General features: G+C 38.0%; 1 protein-coding gene across 1 annotated transcript in view; it reads left to right on the top strand.

The window, feature by feature from the left end:
* COG5 (component of oligomeric golgi complex 5) overlaps positions 1-20,785 on the top strand; it is a 363,081-nt gene that overhangs the window by 25,921 nt on the left and 316,375 nt on the right. The window contains exon 6 of the mRNA XM_031665852.1: positions 12,409-12,529. Coding sequence (XP_031521712.1) covers positions 12,409-12,529 — 121 coding nt within the window. The remainder of the gene's footprint in view (positions 1-12,408; positions 12,530-20,785) is intronic.

Raw genomic sequence — 20,785 nt, forward strand, 5'->3', positions numbered from 1 at the left:
ACTTGTATAGCATGTGAAAAAGCTGGCCACCCCACCCTAATCTTTTATTATGCAGATGGGTTCTCTGGCTGGCTGGTGCCATGTTGCCTGCATCTTTACATGTGGTGACAAAGAAAACCAAAGATGGAGCCTTCATGTTGAACATACTTGGCTTCCAGGTAGCCCTTTTCTATTGACACAGCTGCTGGCATTCACCTGTTCAATTTCCAGCTTGCATATCTATGTCTGCAGCTCGATTTTTCAGGCTGCTCTTTGTTAGAAAAGAAATAATTTGGGGGCTGCTTTTCATTTAAAAGGAAATTCTGCCAAGTACTCTGTTGCCATTATTATCTGCCTAAATAATTTCTGTCTCCTGTATCATTATTGGGTATGAAGTGGTATCTCATTATCATTTTGATTTGCATTTTCCTAATGGCTAATGATATTGAGCATCTTCTGTGGTGCCTTTTGGCTATTTATCTGTCTTCCTTGGTGACATGTCTATTCAAATCCTTTGCTCTTTTTTTTTCTTTCTTTATTTTTTTAAATTATACTTTAAGTTCTGGGATACATTTGCAGAACATGCAGGTTTGTTACATAGGTATACATGTGCCGTGGTGGTTTGCTGCACCCATCAACCCATTATCTACGTTAGATATTTCTTAGGAGAAATATACTATCCCTCCCCCTTGGCCCCACCCCCTAACAGGCCCCAGTGTGTGATGTTGCCCTCCCTGTGTCCGTGTATTCTCATTGTTCAACTCCCACTGATGAGTGAGAATATGTGATGTTCGGTTTTTGGTTCCTGTGTTAGTTTGCTGAGAATGATGGTTTCCAGCTTCATCCTTGTCCCTGCAATGGACATGAACTCATTCTTTTTTATGGCTGCATAGTATTCCATGGTGTATATGTGCCACATTTTCTTTATCCAGTCTAACATTGATGGACATCTGGGTTGGTTCCAAGTCTTTGCTATTGTGAACAGTGCTGCAGTAAACATAAGTGTGCATGTGTCTTTATAGTAGAATGATTTATAATCCTTTGGATATATACCCAGTAATGGGATTGCTGGTCAAATGGTATTTTTAGTTCTAGATGCTTGAGAAATAGCCACGTAATGGTTGAACTAATTTACACTCCCACCAACAGTGTAAAGTCTATAAGGAAGGGGCCCAGTTTCAGTTTTCTGCATACAGCTAGCCAGTTTTCCCAGCACCATTTATTAAATAGGGAATCCTTTCCCCATTGCTTGTTTTTGTCTGGTTTGTTGAAGATCAGATGGTTCTAAATGTATTATGTTATTTCTGAGGCCTGTTCCATTGGTCTGTATTTCTGTTCCATTGATCTATATATCTGTTTTGGTATCATTACCATGCTGTTTGGGTTACTGTAGCCTTGTAGTATAGTTCGAAGTCAGGTAGTGTGATGCCTCTAGCATTGTTCTTTTTGCTTAGGATTGTCTTGGCTATATGGAATCTTTTTTGGTTCCATATGAAATTAAAAGTAGTTTTTTCTAATTCTGTGAAGAATGTCAGTGGTAGCTTGATGGAAATAGTATTGAATCTATGAATTACTTTGGGCAGTATGGCCATTTTCATGATATTGATTCTTCCTGTCCATGAGCATGGAATGTTTTTCCATTTGTTTGTGTCCTATCTTATTTTCTTGAGCAGTGGTTTGTAGTTCTCCTTGAAGAGGACCTTCACATGTCTTGTAAATTGTATTCCTAGGTATTTTTATTCTCTTTGTAGCAATTGTGAATGGGAGTTTGCTCATGATTTGGCTCTCTGTCTGTTATTGATGTATAGGAATGCTTGTGATATTTGCACATTGATTTTGTATCCTGAGACTTCACTGAAGTTGCTTATCAGTTTAAGGAGTTTTTGGGCTGAGATAATGGGGTTTTCTATATATACAATCATGTCATTTGGAAACAGAGATAATTTGATTTCCTGTCTTCCTATTTGAATACACTTTATTTCTTTCTCTTGCCTGATTGCCCTGACCGGAACTTCCAATAATATGTTGAATAGGGGTGGTGAGAAAGGGCATCCTTGTCTTCTGCTGGTTTTTAAAGGGAATGCTTCCAGCTTTTGCCTATTCAGTATGCTGTTGGCTATGGGTTTGTCATAAATAGCTCTTATTATTTTGAGATGTGTTCCATCAGTACCTAGTTTATTGAGTGTTCTTAGCATGAAGGGCTGTTGAATTTTGTCAAAGGCCTTTTCTGCATCTACTGAGATAATCATGTGGTTTTGTCATTGGTTCTGTTTATGTGATGAATTATGTTTATTGATTTGCATATGTTGAACCAGTCTTGCATCCCAGGGATGAAGCCGAGTTGATCGTGGTGGATAAGCTTTTTAATGTGCTGCCGGATTTGGTTTGCCATTATTTTATTGAGGATTTTCACATCGATGTCCATCAGGGATATTGGCCTGAAATTTTTTTTATTGTGTTTCTGCCAGATTTTGGTATCAGGATGATGCTGACCTCATAAAATGAGTTAGTGACAAGTCCCTCTTTTTCTGTTGTTTGGAATAATTCTAGAAATAGTTCTAGAAGGAATGGTACCAGCTTCTCTTTGTAACACCTCTGGTAGAATTCGGCTGTTAATCTGTCTGTTCCTGGGCTTTTTTTTTTGGTTGGTAGGCTATTAGTGCCTCACTTTCAGGACTTATTGGTCTATTCAGGGATTCAACTTCTTTCTGGTTTAGTCTTGGGAGGGCATATATGTCCAGGAATGTATCCATTTCTTCTAGATTTTCTAGTTTATTTGCACAGAGGTGTTTATAGTATTCTGTGATGGTAGTTTGTATTTCTGTGGGATCAGTGATATCCTCTTTAGCATTTTTTATTGTGTCTATTTGATTCTTCTCTTTTCTTCTGGATTAGTCTGGCTGGTGGTCTATTTTGTTAATCTTTTCAAAAAACTAGCTCCTGGATTCATTGATTTTTTTTTTTTTTTTGAAGGGTTTTTCGTGTCTCTATCTCCTTCAGTTCTGCTCTGATCTTAGTTATTTCTTGTCTTCTGCTAGAATTTGAATTTGTTTGCTCTTGCTTCTCTAGTTCTTTTAATTGTGGTGTTAGGGTGTCAATTTTAGATCTTTCTCACTTTCTCCTGTGGGCATTTAGTGCTATAAATTTCCCTCTAAACACTGCTTTAGCTGTGTCCCAGAGATTCTGGTATGTCGTGTCTTTGTTCTCATTGGTTTCAAAGAACTCATTTATTTCTGCCTTAATTTCGTTATTTACCCAGTAGTCATTCAGGATCAGGTTGTTCAGTTTCCATATAGTTGTGCGGATTTGGGTGAATTTCTTAATCCTGAGTTTTAGTTTGGTTGCACTGTGGTCTGAGAGACTGTTTGTTGTGATTTCCATTCTTTTACATTTGGTGAGGGGTATTTTACGTCCAATTATGTGGTCAATTTTAGGATGAGTGCTGTGTGGTACTGTGAAGAATCTGTATTCTGTTGATTTGGAGTGGAGAGTTCTGTAGATGTCTATTAGGTCTTCTTGGTCCAGAGCTGAGTTCAAGTCTGAATATCCTTGTTAATTTTCTGTCTCGTTGATCTGTCAAATACTGACATTGGGGTGTTAATATCTCCCATTGTTACTGTCTGGGAGTTTAAATCTCTTTGTAGGTCTCTAAGAACTTGGTTATGAATCTGGGTAGTCCTGTATTGGGTGCATACATATTTAGGATAGTTAGCTCTTCTTGTTGCATTGATACCTTTACCATTATATAATGCTCTTCTTTGTCTTTTTTGATCTTTGTTGGTTTCTTTTTTTTTTCTTTTTTCAAATTATACTTTAATTTCTAGGGTACATGTGCACAACGTGCAGGTTTGTTACATATGTATACATGTGCCATGTTGGTGTGCTGCACCCATTAACTCGTCATTTACATTAGGTGTATCTCCTAATGCTATCCCTCCCCCCTCTCCCCACCCCACAACAGGCCCCGCTGTGTCCTATTCCCCACCCTGTGTCCAGGTGTTCTCATTGTTCAGTTCCCACCTATGAGTGAGAACATGTGGTGTTTGGTTTTCTGTTCTTGTGATAGTTTGCTGAGAATGATGGTTTCCAGCTGCATCCATGTCCCTACAAAGGACATGAACTCATTGTTGGTTTAAAGTCTGTTTTATCAGAGACTACGATTGCAACCCCCACTTTTTTTTTTTTTTTTGCTTTTCATTTGCTTGGTAAATGTTCTTCCATCCCTTTATTTTGAGCCTGTGTGTGTCTTTGCATGTGAGATGGGTCTCCTGAATACATCACACGAATGGGTCTTAACTCTTTATCCAATTTGCCGGTCTGTGCCTTTTAATTGGAGCATTTAACTCATTTAGATTTAACATTAATATTGTTATGTGTGAATTTTATTCTGTCATTATGATGCTAGCTTATTATTTTGCTCATTAGTTGATGCAGATTCTTCATAGTATTGATGGTCTTTACCTTTTGGTTTGTTTTTGCAGTGGCTGGTACCAGTTTTTTCTTTCGATATTTAGTGCTTCCTTCAGGAGCTCTTATAAGGCAAGTCTGGTGGTGATAAAATCTCTCAGCATTTGCTTATATGTAAAGGATTTTATTTCTACTTCCCTTATGAAGCTTAGTTTGGCTGGATATGAAATTCTGGGCTGAAAATTCTTTAAGAATGTTGAATATTGGCTCCTACTCTCTTCTGGCTTGTAGGATTTCTACAGAGAGATCCGCTGTTAGTCTGATGGGCTTCCCTTTGTGGGTAGCCCGACCTTTCTCTCTGGCTGCCCTTAACATTTTTTACTTCATTTCAACCTTGGTGAATCTGAGGGTTATGTGTCTTGGGGTTGCTCTTCTTGAGAAGTATCTTAGTGGTGTTCTCTGTATTTCCTGAATTTGAATGTTGGCCTGTCTTGCTAGGGTGGGGAAGTTCTCCTGGATAATATCCTGAAGAGTGTTTTCAACTTGGTTCCATTCTCCCCATCACTTTCAGGTACAGCAATCAAACGTAGGTTTGGTCTTTTCACATAGTCGTATATTTCTTGGAGGCTTTGTTCATTCTTTTTCATTCTTTTTTCTCTGATCTTTTCTTCACACTTTGTTTCATTAAGTTGATCTTCAATCTTTGATATCCTTTATTCCACTTGATCTATTAGGCTATTGATTCTTGTCTATGCTTCACGAAGTTCTCCTGCTGCGTTTTTCAGCTCAATCAGGTCATTTATGTTCTTCTCTAAACTGGTTATTCTAGTTAGCAATTCCGCTAACCTTTTTTTCAAAGTTCTTAGCTTCCTTGCATTGGGAAGAAGTCTTGTGCTCTGAAAGAACATGCTCCTTTAGCTTGGAGGAGTTCGTTATTACACACCTTCTGAAGCCTACTTCTGTCAATTTGTCAAACTCATTCTCCATCCAGTTTTGTTACCTTTCTGTTGAGGTGTTATGATCCTTTGGAGGAGAAGAGACATTCTGGTTTTTGGAATTTTCAGCCTTTTTGCGCTGTTTTTTTTTTCATCTTCGTGAATTTATCTACCTTTGGTCTTTGCTGTTGGTGACCTTTGGATGGAGTTTTTGCATGGTTGTCCTTTTTGTTGATGTTGATGCTATTGCTTTCTGTTTGTTAGTTTTTCTTCTAACAGGTGCGTCTGCTGCAGGTCTGCTGGAGTTTGCTGCAGGTCCACTCCTGACCCTGTTTCCTTGGGTGTCACCAGTGGAGGCTGCAGAACAGCAAAGACTGACTAGAAAAAAATCACTGTGAGACTAGTGTTAAGCATGAGAACCGGGATTTAATGAAGGTTATAAAGAATAGTATGTAATGACTATATGTTTTGGCAAGGAAATATAATTCAGCTGTAAAAAACAGTGGGAAGAGCATATGCAAAAAATTTTAAAAACTATTTTCTGCCATCATACTTTTGACTGTAGTGTTGGTTTTGTTGATCAGATATTTTCTGTGTATTGTGCAGCAAAGCAAATGAAGAATTATACATTATTTTAATTTTGTTATCTCCTGTGTCATTGAGACCTAGGAATCTCAATGTGTAAGAAATTGTATACTATTTATAGATTCATATAGATGTAAGAAGGCTAAATCCTCTACTTCTGATTTTTAATTAGAAGTATCAGTATGAACTTGAGATACTTTAATGTTATTTAAAAATAGTATATACCTTATATTTGTGTGTGTATATATATATTTGTACATATGTATATGTATGTTAATCTGAGAATGTTTTGTGTGTATTGTGGAATAAATCAAATGAATATTTATGTGATATTTTAGTGCTGACATTTCCTAGCTATGTCTATGGAAAAGTCCCAGAAATGAACAAACCTAGTTCCATGAACGTGGTCTTGAAATGCTGTTTTTTGGCTGGGGGCAGTGGCCCATTCCTATAATCCCAGCACTTTGGGAGGCCAAAGCAGGTGGATCACCTGACATCAGGAGTTCGAGATCAGCTGGGCCAACGTGTGAAACCCCATCTCTACTAAAAATACAAAAATTAGCCAGGCATGTGGCAGATGGCTGTAATCCCATCTGCTCAGGAGGCTGAGGCAGGAGAATCGCTTGAACCCTGGAGGGGGAGGTTGCAATAAGCCAAGGTTGCGCCATTGTACTCCAGCTTGGACGACAAGAGCGAAACTCTATCTCAAAAAAAAAAAAAGAATAATGCTGTTTTTTACTAAAAGAAACCAGAGCTTCTTTGAGAAATTTTTGATTCCAGGTCTGGGCCATGAAATGTGTAAAATGATCTTGGAACATTTTTATACCAGGTATCAAGGAGGCTATCAGCGACTGCTAGGTTCATGACAAAGGAACTCAGGAACTGACTTAAGAGGCTTTGGGTGACCAGCTATTTTAGTTTTACTACTGAAATTCCTAAAACTTGGGAAAATTCTCAGTCTCAGGCAAAGTGGTACAGTTAATCACTCTCAGAGGCTTCTGCTGGCCAAAATGGAACTCTTTGAGCATCAATAAGGGTAAGAGCCATGACGGATTGGGCATTCCTTCTTGTGTTTAAATCCATTTCATAATGATATCAAAAAAAAAAAAAAAGGCAAAACCCCAGAATACCTCCCCACCACTGACTAATTTTTCATTATTGGTGAATATTAGGGAATTGTTCCTTCATTTTGAAAACTAATAAGGGAAAGATTAAGTATTTAGTTTTCTTTATGAACAATACTGCTAGGTAAACAAATAGTCAGTAAGGTAAAGTTTATTTTTATAGAGAAATTTCATATGCTTGTAAATAAAGACAAAACGACAGAATTGGATTATTACTATTTTGCAGTCACTTATGTTTCAATGGATTTTGATGTTGAGTATCAGTGGCTGCTACTAAACACAAAAAGAGAGAAAATCATACATCTCTTAAAATATACCACCCTCTAATGTTTAATATTGCCAAAAATACTAAACTTGAATCTAATGAAGCTGCCCACATCCAACTACTAATTTACAGGTAATATAGAAGATAGAGGAACTTGTTAAACTGCATCAAGGGAATACAGTCAACAAAACCCAGTCTGTGGGAAACTTTAGGATAGGTGATCCAATATATTCAACAAATTGCAGTGGAAAAAAGAGATGGTGAGAGAACCAACAGATTAAAAACAGGAAAAGTTAAACCATAGCACTTAGGTATTTATATTTCAGTAATAAAAAAAAAATAAAAGTAAGGAAGTGATTAATGTAAAAGAGTAGTGGTTTCTGTTGGTTGGCAGGAGGGTAATGGCATTGGGAGGGAGTACATGAAGGCTTCTGTGGTGACTCACATGGTCCTGTCTCCTGATCTATGTGTTGCTTCTAAGTTCATTTAGCTGTGTATCTCTGAGTTTGGTTTTCCATGTTTGTGTTATATTTAATAGTAAAAGTCAAATAAAAAAACAAGGAGGGAAAGGAAATTGATTGGAGGGGAGGCAGCTATATTGGGAAATTGGTGAGAATTGATGCCTTATAGATTAATTTATAATAGCTTAGACTTATTAACTAAGAATTTTATTAAATGCTATTCTCAGAAGATTCAACATAATCTGTAAGTGGAGAGCCATTAAAGTTTACTAAAAAGGGGGTTGGAGTGCTGAAAACTGTGTTTTTTTTTTTTTTTTTTTTTTTGAGACAGAATTTCGCTCTTTGTTGCCCAGGCTGGAGTGCAATATTATGATCTCGGCTCATCGCAACCTCCGCCTCCCGGGTTTAGCAATTCTTCTGCCTCGGCCTCCCAAGTAGTTGGGATTACAGGCATATGCTACCACACCCAGCTAATTTTGTATTTTTAGTAGAAGCGGGGTTTCTTCATGTTGGTCAGGCTGGTCTCGAACTCCCGACCTCAGGTGATCTGCCCTCCTTGGCCTCCCAAAGTGATGGGATTGTAGGTGTGAGCCACTGTACCTGGCCCAAAAACCGCGTTTTTAAGAAGATAAATCTGGCTGGGTGGATTTCAGTGAGAGACTTGAAAGCTAGCCAAGAAACCACTATGTTAAGGTAATGGTGATAAAGATTTGGATTAGGGTGGTGCTTGTAGGAATAGAGGTAAAATAACAACTCTTATTTTATGCAGTAGGATAGTTGGTAAGACTTGGTGACAGATTAAGTATGGTTGCTAAAAATAAAAACAGTAGAAATAAAGATTGCATGTTTTGAGAGCATATCACTTTGTTGGGTGGGATTAGGGAATTCTGGATGACAATCATAGAGTAAGAGCTTAATTTCTTCTTACGATGTATTTAAAATCTCAGAGGAATGGTTGCTAGGGATTCAACGTTCCAAATTGTTTATCTAAAAATGTCAGTTCTAACAGGGAAGACACTGATAATGTTTCCAGTGCAAGATATCCAGCTTACTGGTGTCGAATCCGTATGGGTCTGCAGCAACCTCAATTTTTGCCTCCTTAGAAGAAAGAATTCGACTGAGAGGCATAAGGCAGAAAAAGAGACCAAGGCACATTTCAGAGCAGGAGTGGAAGTTTGTTTAAAAAGGCTTTAGAACAGGAAAGAAAGAAAGGAAAGTATGCTTGGAAGAGTCCCAAGAGGGCACTGAGGTCAAGTGCAGTGTTTAACCTTGATGCCAGAACTTAAGAGCCTGGCTCCTTTCCCATAATTCTTCCCTTAGGATGGGCTACCTGCATGTCCAGTGCCCTCCTTACCCTTAAGAGGTGAGCACATGCATTGTGTTTAGAAATTTGTATGCATGCCTACCTGAGGCTTTGTTCCTTTTTCAGGTGGAGTGCCCCCGGAAGGTCAGACTCACCATTTTGTGTCTTAAAGCACATGCCCTGGAAGTTGCTTCTCCCTGGCCTTTGCATTGAATTAACACTTCAATGCACCAAGTGTGGACCATCAGGAAATGTCTTCTCCCTGGCACTGGCTGCCAATTTATCAGTTTCAGAGAGGCAATGTGATAACTTCCAAACCATCAACTGACATTCCTAGTGGGTGGGGCAGTAGCCCTCTCCTGCCCCACTCTTGATTGTCTAACTACCTGCAACAATAACAGTAATTGTTTTTGTTAAGTACATAGTTGGGACAGAGATACGAGGGTGACTTTTCAGTGTTATTTCCTTTTATTTCTTGAATTTTGAATCATGTGCTTGTATTATCTGTTCAGAAAATGAATAATATTTAATTAAAAGATAGAGATGCCCCAATTGTCAATCTCCATGGGAAAAATTGTCCTTTTTTTTTTTTTTAATTTAAATATTTCAGACTAGTTTGTCTGAAAAGCAGTCAGGTAAACATGTTTAATACTTGATTGACTTTGACTTACATGTGTTTGTAAATATATGTTTGCTTTATGTTTGAGTATGGTATATGCATACATATGGTGTATTGCTTGTGAATACATGGGTGTGGCTGTGTGTGGCTCTGGTGTATGTATTTGTTGTGGGAAGTCAGGGACCCTGAATGGAGGGGCTGGCTGAAACCATGGCAGAAGAACATAAATTGTGAAGATTTTATGGACATTTGTTAGTTCCCCAAATTAATACTTTTATAATTTCTTATGCCTGTCTTTACTGCAGTCTCTGAACATAAATTGTAAAGATTTCATGGACATTTACCACTTCCCCAGTCAATACCCTTGTGATTTCCTATGCCTGTTTTTACTTTAATCTCTTAATCCCGTAATCTTCGTAAACTGAGGAGGATGTATGTCACCTCAGGACCCAGTGATGATTGTGTTAACTGCACAAGTTGTTTGTAGAGCATGTGTGCTTGAACAATATGAAATCTGGGCACCTTGAAAAAAGAACAGGATAACAGCAATGTTCAGGGAACAAGGGAGATAAGACTTTAAACTCTGACTGCTGGTGAGCCGGATGGAACAGAGCCATATTTCTCTTCTTTCAAAAGCAAATAGGAGAAATATCACTGAATTGTTTTTCTCAGCAAGGAATATCCCTGAGAAAGAGAATGCGCTCTAAGGGTAGGTCTATAAACTGCCCCCTTGGAGGTGGCTGTCTTTTATGGTCGAAGCCGAAGGGATGAAATAAGACCCGTTCTCCTGTAGCGCTCCCAGGCTTATTAGGACAAGGAAATTCCTGCCTAATAAATTTTGATCAGACAGGTTGTCTGCCCTCAAACTGTCTCCTGATAAGATGTTATAAATGACAATGTGTGCCCGAAACTTCATTAGCAATTTTAATTTCGCCACATCCTGTGGTCCTGTGATCTGGCCCTGCCTCCACTTGCTTTGTGATATTCTATTACCTTGTGAAGCATGTGATCTCTGTGACCCATACCCTATTCATGCACTCCCTCCCCTTTTGAAAATCGCTAGTAAAAACTTGCTGGTTTTATGGCTCAGGGAGCATCACGGAACCTGCCGACATGTGATGTCTCCCCTGGACACCCAGCTTTAAAATTTCTCTATTTTGTACTCTTTCCCTTTATTTCTCAAACCAGCAGAGACACTTAGGGAAATAGAAAAGAACCCATGTTAACTATTGGGGGTGGGTTCCCCGATATGTATTTATTTCACCCATAAAAGAATGTTTATACCGGGAGGCTCTGGGACCCTGGCTTCTCAGAGCTTTTAATTCTTATTGCCACCATGTAGGATTTTTCTCCTTAAACAGGGGAGATGTCCTTGCTTCTCAGTTAACCTCGGGGCCGTTCAGAAATGGTTGTGATGCAGTAGTATGGAATGTCTCTCTTTCCTTTGTAATCACTACTGAGGCTGAAGATCACTACATATTGGTTATTCAGTATGTCACCCTCTACTGCACTCTCCCTCATGCAACTGCTGTGAATCCAGCTTCTGTAATAAAGTGTCCTAAAATACATGAACCTTTATTTCTTACCTCAGCCTTTTGATAGGTAAAGACCCAGTATTAGATCTGGAAAAAGGAATAGGAAGTGTGTGAAATAGTTTTGTTTTGTTGTTTATGTATTCTCTCTTTTATAATTTATTAGGGATTAAAAACCACCATGCACGGTGGCTCACACCTGTAATCCTAGTACTTTGGGAGTCTGAGGCAGGAGGTTCACCTGAGCCCCGTAGTTTGAGAGCAGCCTGGGAAACATGGCAAAACCTCATCTCCGCAAAAAATACAATTAGCCAGGCATGGTGGCACGCGCCTGTAGTCCCAGCTACTTGGGAGGCTGAGGCAGAAGGATCGCTTTAGCCCAGGAGGTAGAGGTTGCAGTGAGGTACGATCATGCCGCTGCACTCCAGTTGGGGCAACAGAGCGTGACCCTGTTCTCCAAAAAAAAAAAGAATATCATGAAATTGAGAGAAGTTTTAAGACTACTCCTGCAGGATATAGGAAAGAGAAGCTGGGATTGTAAATAACAGGAGGCAGTAGTAGGAAGCTGAGCAGCCTAGCTTAGTGATTGTCAATTTTGACTGCACATTGGTACCACCTGGGAATATTAAAAACATAAAAACATAACTCATGCTTGGTTTTCACCCATAGAGATGCTGATTTAATTGGTCAGGGCTGTGGCCTGGGCATTGGAACATTTTCAGTCTACCCACTTGAATTAGTAGTCAAGACTGATAACCACTGGCCTAGAGAAGAAAACTGGTTTAGGACTGAAAGAATCCTTGGCTCTCACGATGCCTCAATTCCAAGTTCTCTCCACTTGGGATGAATTGGAGTTTATTATAAAATGTAAATATAGTACTTTTGTGTGTTCCCTAGGACATTTGATGCTTTTTAAGACTTGTGATTATTTAGGTTTGTGGTTGGTGGGAAACAAAAAACGCATGAGTGAATCTTTAGCATCTGGAAAGAATGGGTAGATTCACATATTAAGTACAGTGTGAGCCACTGTGCTTTTTTTTTTTTAAATGTAATTTAAGTCCCAGGATACATGTGCAGGTTTGTTACATAGATAAACATGTGCCATGGTGGTTTGCTGCACCTATGCTTGTTATTACTGTTTATTAATAGTAATAAAGCTTCATGGATCAGCTAACTTAACATTGTGATGTTTGCACAGGTTGCCTGTGATTTGCTTCGGAGAATTATTCGTATCTTGAATCTCAGTAAGAGACTCCAAGGACAACTGCAAGGGGGAAGTAGAGAGATAACAAAAGCTGCTCAGAGTCTCAATGAACTTGGTAAGTGTTTTTTTTTTTTTTTTTTTTTTTATTAAAAAGTAGAGATTTAAATATTTTTAAGTCACTTGATTGACTTTTGTTATCACCATTAGCAAGTACTGGTAAACAAATTTTTAAATAATTGGCTGTATACAATATTAACACTTCTCAGAATGAGTAAGTACAATTAGTTGATTTCACTGAAATGCTATTTATTTTAATTGTATAGTAAAATTGGCCTTTTTCATATACAGGTCTGTGAATTTTAACACATACATAGATTCATGTAAGCACCATTACAGTCATGATACAGAACAATTCCATCACTCCCCCAGATTCTCTCCTTATTCCTTCAAGATGATGCCCACCTGCTTCCGCTAATCCTGGCAACCACTGATCTTTTCTTCATCATTGTAGTTTTGTCTTTTTGAGAATGACACGTAAATGGAATTACAAAGTAGGTGACCTTTTGAGGCTGTCTTCTTGTACTTAAAATAATACCTTTGAGATTCATTCAAGTTTTGGAGTGTACTAATAGTTTGTTACTTTGTGTTTGATTGAGTACCATTGCATGGGTAGCCTGCAGTTTGTTTATTGATTCACTGATTGAAGGACATTTGTGTTGTTTCCAGTTTTTGGTGATTATGAATAAGTGTACAGGTCTTTATGTGAAGTTTTCTTTTCTCTAGGAAATATTCTAGAGAAATGCTGCTTTTAAGATGACAACTCCCATGCTGATACTATGCCTAGAAGATTTTAAAAATTTATTTCTTTGTTCATTCTTTTCTCAGACATTTATTGCAGGACCTTGACAGTCAAGGGTTTAATGTTCATGATTTTGACTATTAACCAGCTGCAAAGTCCATGATGCAGCAATTCATAATTTTTCAGGCAAAATTTGAATAGCTAGTGAGTGCACATTGAACTGCCCAACTCTGTGTTTTAATGAGGGTTGGTAGTTTTCTTCTTTTCACTGGGTACCCACTAATTTTTCTGAAGTGGATATATGTAGTGGTATTTGTACTTTATAGGCTCAGAAGTCTTTAATTGTATCCATTTCAGATATCAAGAGTCTGCTTACTCTTGGTATTGTGCTTTGAAAGCAGTTATGCCAAAATAGTATCAGAGAATTGTGCATTATGTGTTCTTTCTGAATTTTCCTGTCTTTGATTTTTTGATTATATAGTCATGCTATGCTGTAATGCTTATTCCATATTTTTTATTAATCAAGGAAATCTATCCTTCACAAATAATGCTTCAACAGCATTACGATTTTGTACTGCTGAAATACAGGTTTTGCTTAGGAAAATCATTGGGAATATCTCTAACTTGTGATTTAGTAGGCTTGGAAAATGTCATATGAAAAGTTAAACTTTAAAAGCTGGGTATGGTGGCTGGTACCTGGAGGCCCAGTTAATCGGGAGGTAGAGGCAGGCAGAATTGCTTGAGGCCAGGAGTTTGAGACTAGCCTAGGTGAACAGAACTGATCTCCTCTTGCTGTAAAAAATAAAAATTGAGAAGTAAAGAAAATTAAAATAAAAGTTGAGCATTGTAGCATGTGTCTGCAGTCTCAGCTACTTGGGAAACGGAGATGGGCGGATCACTCGAGCCCACAAGTTAGAGGTTGCAGTGAGCTGTTATTGCACCACTGCTCTCCAGCCTGGGTGACACAGCAAGATCTTGCCTCTTAACAAAAAAAGTTAACTTTAAACAGTGAGTAATGCTTGTGTGTTGTTTTCACAGTATTATTTAAACATAGAAGGGTAAAAATCCAAGTATCAGCCACTGTTTTGCTCTTTTCACATTTAATATCTGTGCACCAACAATAGTTGGTAGGATTATGGAATCATTAAACATAGATGCATATTATTCCAAGGCTTATTATGGATGTTTGTCATCACTGACACTCCTTCAATATTAAAAAAGTGCTAAATTTTGATTGGATTATGATTATAATGTCTTCTAGAATTGACAGATTCTGTAATACAAATGGCGATGTCTCTGAAAAAAATAAAACAGGCATAGCTGGGCACAGTGGCTCACGCCTGTAATATCATCACTTTGGGAGGCTGAGGTGGGCAGATCATGAGGTCAAGAGATCGAGACCATCCTGGCCAACATGGTGAAACCCCGTCTCTACTAAAAATACAAAAATTAGCTGGGCGTGGTGGTGCGTGCCTGTAATTCCAGCTACTCAGGAGGCTGAGGTAGGAGAATCGCTTGAACCCGGGAGGCAGAGGTTGCAGTGAGCCAAGATCGTGCCACTGCACCCCAACCTGGTAACACAGCGAGACTCTGTCAAAAAAACAAAAACAAACAAAACACAAAAAAGACACAAGTATTGATCATAATGTTCTGAGTATAATGCAGAGGGTAAAACCATTATCCTTCCAATGTGCTGTTGGCTTTACCTAAAGTTTTTATAAAGATTGTTAAAAAGTTTTTGAGAAAATATAGTTCATGGTGGAATGATCACAAAGTGGATTGTATTAATCTAATTTTTAAAAGCTTTGCAGATGATGTGTGATTTAATATTTGCAAAGACATCATGTCTTTTTTATTCACCACTATAGTTCAGTCTTGACCAGTCCTGGCATTTATAACTGATAAGGAGAAGCCAAGGAAAAATAAGTTGCTACCTTTGGAATTAATATTTGAATAAAAGTAATAATTTTACGATCACTGTTACAATTACACATGTACACTAAATGACACTTCTGTGATTGGAACATCTCTAAAATTGTCAGTGTCTTTATCAATATGGTTCTGTTTTTCATTAGAAAGAGTGAAATGATGAAGAGTAACAGTGTTTATACCATAGACCCTTGAAATTAACTTAAAAGCAGTCTTTCAAACTTGAAAGGTTTTGAGGCTTGATTTGGGACACCCAGATGGAACACATTGTCATCTGGAAATTAAGTATATTCTATGAGACTGGGGTGTGGGGTGACTACTAGTGGATGCAGATTTGTTTTTAGGGTGATGAACACATTCTGGAATTAGATAATGGTGACTTTTGTGCCACCTTGTCAGTATACTAAAAACCACTGCATTGTACACTTTGAAAGGGAGAGTTTTATATTATGTAAATTTGAAATTCTTCAGTGTTGTTGTGTGTATTAATACCTTTGCCTTTTTATTATGGACTAGTATTCCATTGATATATCACAGTTGGTTTATCCATTTACATGCTGATGGAGAGTTGGGTTGTCCCTAATATTTTAGTATTATAAATTAAGCTGCTATGAACATTCATGTACAAATCTTTGTATGAACATATCCTTTCATTTCTCTTGGATAAATACCTAGGATTGGAATGTCTAGATCATATGGTAGGTATATGTTTAGCTTATTTTAAGAAATTGCCAAGGTTATTTTTCAAAGTAGTTGTAATGTTTACATTCTTTTTTTTTTTTTTTTTGAGACGAAGTTTTGCTGTTGTTGCCCAGGCTGGAGCACAATGGCGCGATCTCAGCTCACTGCAACCTCTGCCTCCTGGGTTCAAGTGATTCTCCTGCCTCAGCCTCCCAAGTAGCTGGAATTACAGGCACCCATCACCATGCCTGGCTAATTTTTGTATGTTTAGTAGAGATGGGGTTTCACCATGTTGACCAGGCTGGTCTTGAACTTCTGACCTCAGGTGAATCACCCTCCTCTGAGTCCCAAAGTGCTGGGATTACAGGCGTGAACCACCACGCCCAGCCAATGTTTACATTCTTACCAGTAGTATTTGAAAGTTCTACTTCCCCCTACAACCTTGCCAACACATGTTACACTCAGTCTTCTTAATTTTAGTCATTCTAATAGCTATGTCGTGATATCTTGTTTTGAGTTTTCAAAAAAAGGTATAACTAATAAAAGAGTTGAGTAAGATTTCAATATACTAGATAAATATACAAAAAATTAATTGTATTTCTATATACTCTGTTAGCAACAAGCAATTGGAAATTGAAATTCAAAAATACCACTTATAACAGCATAAAAATATGGCAGACTTAGGGATAAGTCTAACAAAAGGTGTGCAAAACCTGTACACTGAAAACTACAAAATATTGTTGAGAACAAAGAAGACATAAATCAATCAATCAGTCAATGTTGTTCATCAGTTGGAAGACTTAATATTGTTTATTAAGATGTATATTCTTCCCAACTTGATCTGTGAATTCAACAGAATTTCAGTTTAAATTCCAGGAGGCTTTTAGAAATTGACAAGCTGATTTTAAAATTCATATGCAAATTCAGAGGATCTAGAATAGCTAGAATAACTTTCAAGAGAAAACAGAGTTGGAAGAATAACCCTACCTGATTTGAAGACTTAGTACAAAGACTCTTTAAAGTAATCAAGGTGTAAAGATCAGTGGAAGACCCACATATATATATGAACAACTGATTTTTGACCCATTTAGTGGAGAAAAAAATAGTCTTTTCATCAGATGGTACAGGAACAATTGGATCTCAATATGCAAAACACTGAACTTGTTTCCATACTTCACTGCATGTAAAAATATTAACTCCGAATGAATTCGTGTCCTAATGTAAAGTATAAAACTACAGAACTTAAAGTAGGCAACTCAGAAGATTTTTTTATTTTCATTTTTATTTTTTTCTTTTCTTCTTTTTAAAAATTTTTAATTTTACTTTAAGTTCCGGGATACATGTGCAGAACATGCAGGTTTGTTACATAGTTCATACGCCATGGTGGTTTGCTGCACCTATCAACCTGTCATCTAGGTGTGTGTTTGTTTGTTTTTTTTTTGAGACGGAGTTTCGCTCTTGTTGCACAGGCTGGAGTGCAATGGCGCGATCTCCGCTCGCTACAACCTCCGCCTCGTGGGTTCAAGTGACTCTCTTGCCTCAGCCTCCCGGGTAGCCGGGATTACAGGCATGCGCCGACGTGCATGGCTAATTTTGTGTTTTTAGTAGAGACAGGGCTTCTCTATGTTGGTCAGACTAGTCTTGAACTCCTGACCTCAGATGATCTGCTCGCCTTGGCCTCCCAAAGTGCTGGGATTACAGGTGTGAGCCACTGCGCCTGGCCTAGGTTTTAAGCCTCACATGCATTAGGTATTTGTCCTAATGCTCTCTCTCCCCTGCCCCCTGCCCCCTGCCCCCTGCCAGTCCCTGATGTGTGTTGTTCCCCTCCCTGTGTCCAAGTGTTCTCATTGTTCAACTCCCATTTGTGAGTGAGAACATGCGGTGTTTGGTTTTCTATTCCTGTGCTAGTTTGCTGAGGATGATGGCTTCCAGCTTCATCCATGTCCCTGAAAAGGACATGATCTTATTCTTTTTTATGTCTGTATAGTATGTGTATCACGTTTTCTTTATGCAGCCTATCATTGATGGACGTTTGGGTTGGTTTCATGTCTTTTCTATTGTAAATAGTGCTGCAATAAACATACATGTGCATGTATCTTTACAGTGGAATGTTTTATTTTCCTTTGGGTATATCCCCAGTAATGGGATTGCTGGGTCAAATGGTTCTAGATACTTGAGGAATCACCACACTGTCTTCCACAACTGTTGAACTAATTTACATTCCCACCAACAGTGTAAAAGCATTCCTATTTCTCCACAGCCTTGCCAGCATCTGTTGTTTCTTGACTTTTTAATAATTGCCATTCTGATTGGCATGAGATGGTATCTCATTATGGTTTTGATTTGCATTTTTCTAATGATCAGTGATGTTGAGCTTTTTAAAATGTTTGTTGACTGCTTAAGTATCATCTTTTGAGAAGTGTGTATTCATATCCTTTGCCCACTTTGTGATTGTTTGTTTGTTTGTTTCCTTGTAAATTTGTGTAACTTCCTTGTAGATGCTGGATATTAGACCTTTGTCAGATGGATAGATTGCAAAATTTTTCTCCCATCCTGTAGGTTGCCTGTTCAGTCTGATGATAGTTTCTTTTGCTGTGCAGAAGTTCTTTAGTTTAGATACCATTTATCAGTTTTTGTTTTTGTTACAATTGCTTTTGGCGTTTTCATCATGAAATCTTTGCCCATGCCCATGCCCTGAATGGTATTGCCTAGGTTTTCTTCTAGGGTTTTTATAGTTTTGGGTTTTACATTTAAGTCTTTAATTTATCTTGAGTTAATTTTTGTATAAGGTATAAGGAAGGGGTCCAGTTTCAGTTTTCTGCACACGGCTAGCCAGTTTTCCCAACACCATTTATTAAATAGGGAATCCTTTCCCCATTGCTTGTTTTTGTCTGATTTGTTGAAGATCAGCTGGTTGTACAGTGTTATTTCTGAGGTCTCTGTTCAGTTTCATTGGTTACATATCCATGCTGTTTTGGTTACTGTAGCCTTGTAGTATAGTTTGAAGTCAGATCGCATGATGCCTCCAGTTTTGTTCCTTTTGGTTAGGATTGTCTTGGCTCTGTGGGCTCTTTTTTGGTTCCATATGAAATTTAAAGTAGTTTTTTCTAACTCTGTGAAGAATGTCAATGGTAGTTTGATAGGAATAGCATTAAATCTATAAATTACTTTGGGCAGTATGGCCATTTTCACAATAATGATTCTTCCCATTCATGAGCATGGAATGTTTTCTCATTAGTTTGTGTCTTCTCTTATTTCCTTGAGCCGTGGTTTATAGTTCTCCTTGAAGAGGTGCTTCACTGGCCTTATTAGCTGTATTTCTAGATATTTTGTTCTCTTTGTAGTATTGGTGAGTGGGAGTTCATTCATGATTGGGTTCTCTGCTTGTCTATTGTTGGTGTATAGGAATGCTTGTGATTTTTGCACATTAATTTTGTATCCTGAGACTTCACTGAAGTTGCTTATTAGCTTAAGGAGTTTTTGGGCTGAGACGATGGGGTTTTCTAAATATACAGTCATGTCATCTGCAAACAGACAGTTTGACTTCCTCTCTTCCTATTCGAATACTTTTATTTCTTTACCTTGCCTGATTGCCCTGAACAGAACTTCCAATACTGTGTTGAATAGGAAAGGTGAGAGAGGACATCCTTGTCTTGTGCCAGTTTTCACAGGGAATGCTTCCAACTTTTGCCCATTCAGTATGATATTGGCTATGGGTTTGTCACAAATAGCTCTTATTATTTTGAGATATATTCCATCAGTACCTACTTTATTGAGAGTTTTTAACATGAAGCTCTGTTGAATTTTATCAGAGCCCTTTTCTGCATCTGTTGAGGTAATCTTGTGTTTTTTGTCGTTGGTTCTGTTTATGTGATGGGTTACGTTTATTGATTTGCATATGTTGAACCAGCCTTACATCCCAGGGATGAAGCTGAGTTGATCGTGGTGGATAAGCTTTTTAATGTGCTGCTGGATTTGGTTTGTCAGTATTTTATTGAGGATTTTCACATCAATGTCCATCAGGGATATTGGCCTGAAGTTTTCTTTTTTTGTTGTCTCTGCCAGGTTTTGGTTATCAGGATGATGCTGGCCTCATAAAATGAGTTAGAGAGGAGTCCCTCCTTTTTAGTTGTTTGGAATAGCTTCAGAAGGAGTGGTACCAGCTCCTGTTTGTACCTCTGGTAGAATTTGGTGTGAATCTGTCTGGTCCTGGGCTTTTTTGGTTGATAGGCTATTAATTAGTGCCTCAATTTCAGGATTTGTTATTGGTCTATTCAGAGATTTGACTTCTTCCTGGCTTAGTCTCGGGAGTGTGTATGTGTCCAAGTATTTTTCCGTTTCTTCTAGATTTTCTAGTTTATTTGTATAGAGGTGTTTATAGTATTCTCTTGATGGTAGTTTGTATTTCTTTGGGGTCAGTGGTGACATCCCCTTTATCATTTTTTTATTGTGTCTACTTGATTCTTCTCTCTTTATTAGTCTAGCTAATGCTCTATTTTGTTAATTTTTTCAAAAAACCAGCTGTTGGATTCATGAATTTTTTGAAGGACTTTTCATGTCTCTGTCTCCTTCAGTTCTGCTCTGATCTTAGTCATTTCTTGTCTTCTGCTAGCTTTTGGGTTTGTTTGCTCTTGCTTCTCTAGTTCTTTTAATTGTGATGTTAACGTGTCGATTTTAGATCTTTCCCGCTTTCTCCTGTGGGCATTTAGTGCTATAAATTTCCCTCTAAACACTGCTTTAGCTGTGTCCCAGTGGTTCTGGTATGTTGTCTCTTTGTTCTAGTTGGTTTTAAAGAACTTCTTGATTTCGTCCTTTAATTTCGTTATTTACCCAGGAGTCATTTAGGAGCAGGTTGTTCAATTTCCATGTAGTTGTTTGGTTTTGAGTGAGTTTCTTAATCCCGAGTTCTACTTTGATTGCATTGTGGACTGTTTGTTATGATTTCCATTCTTTTGCATTTGC

This window comes from Papio anubis, chromosome 4 (assembly GCF_008728515.1).
Source record: "Papio anubis isolate 15944 chromosome 4, Panubis1.0, whole genome shotgun sequence".
Classification (NCBI taxonomy): domain Eukaryota; kingdom Metazoa; phylum Chordata; class Mammalia; order Primates; family Cercopithecidae; genus Papio; species Papio anubis.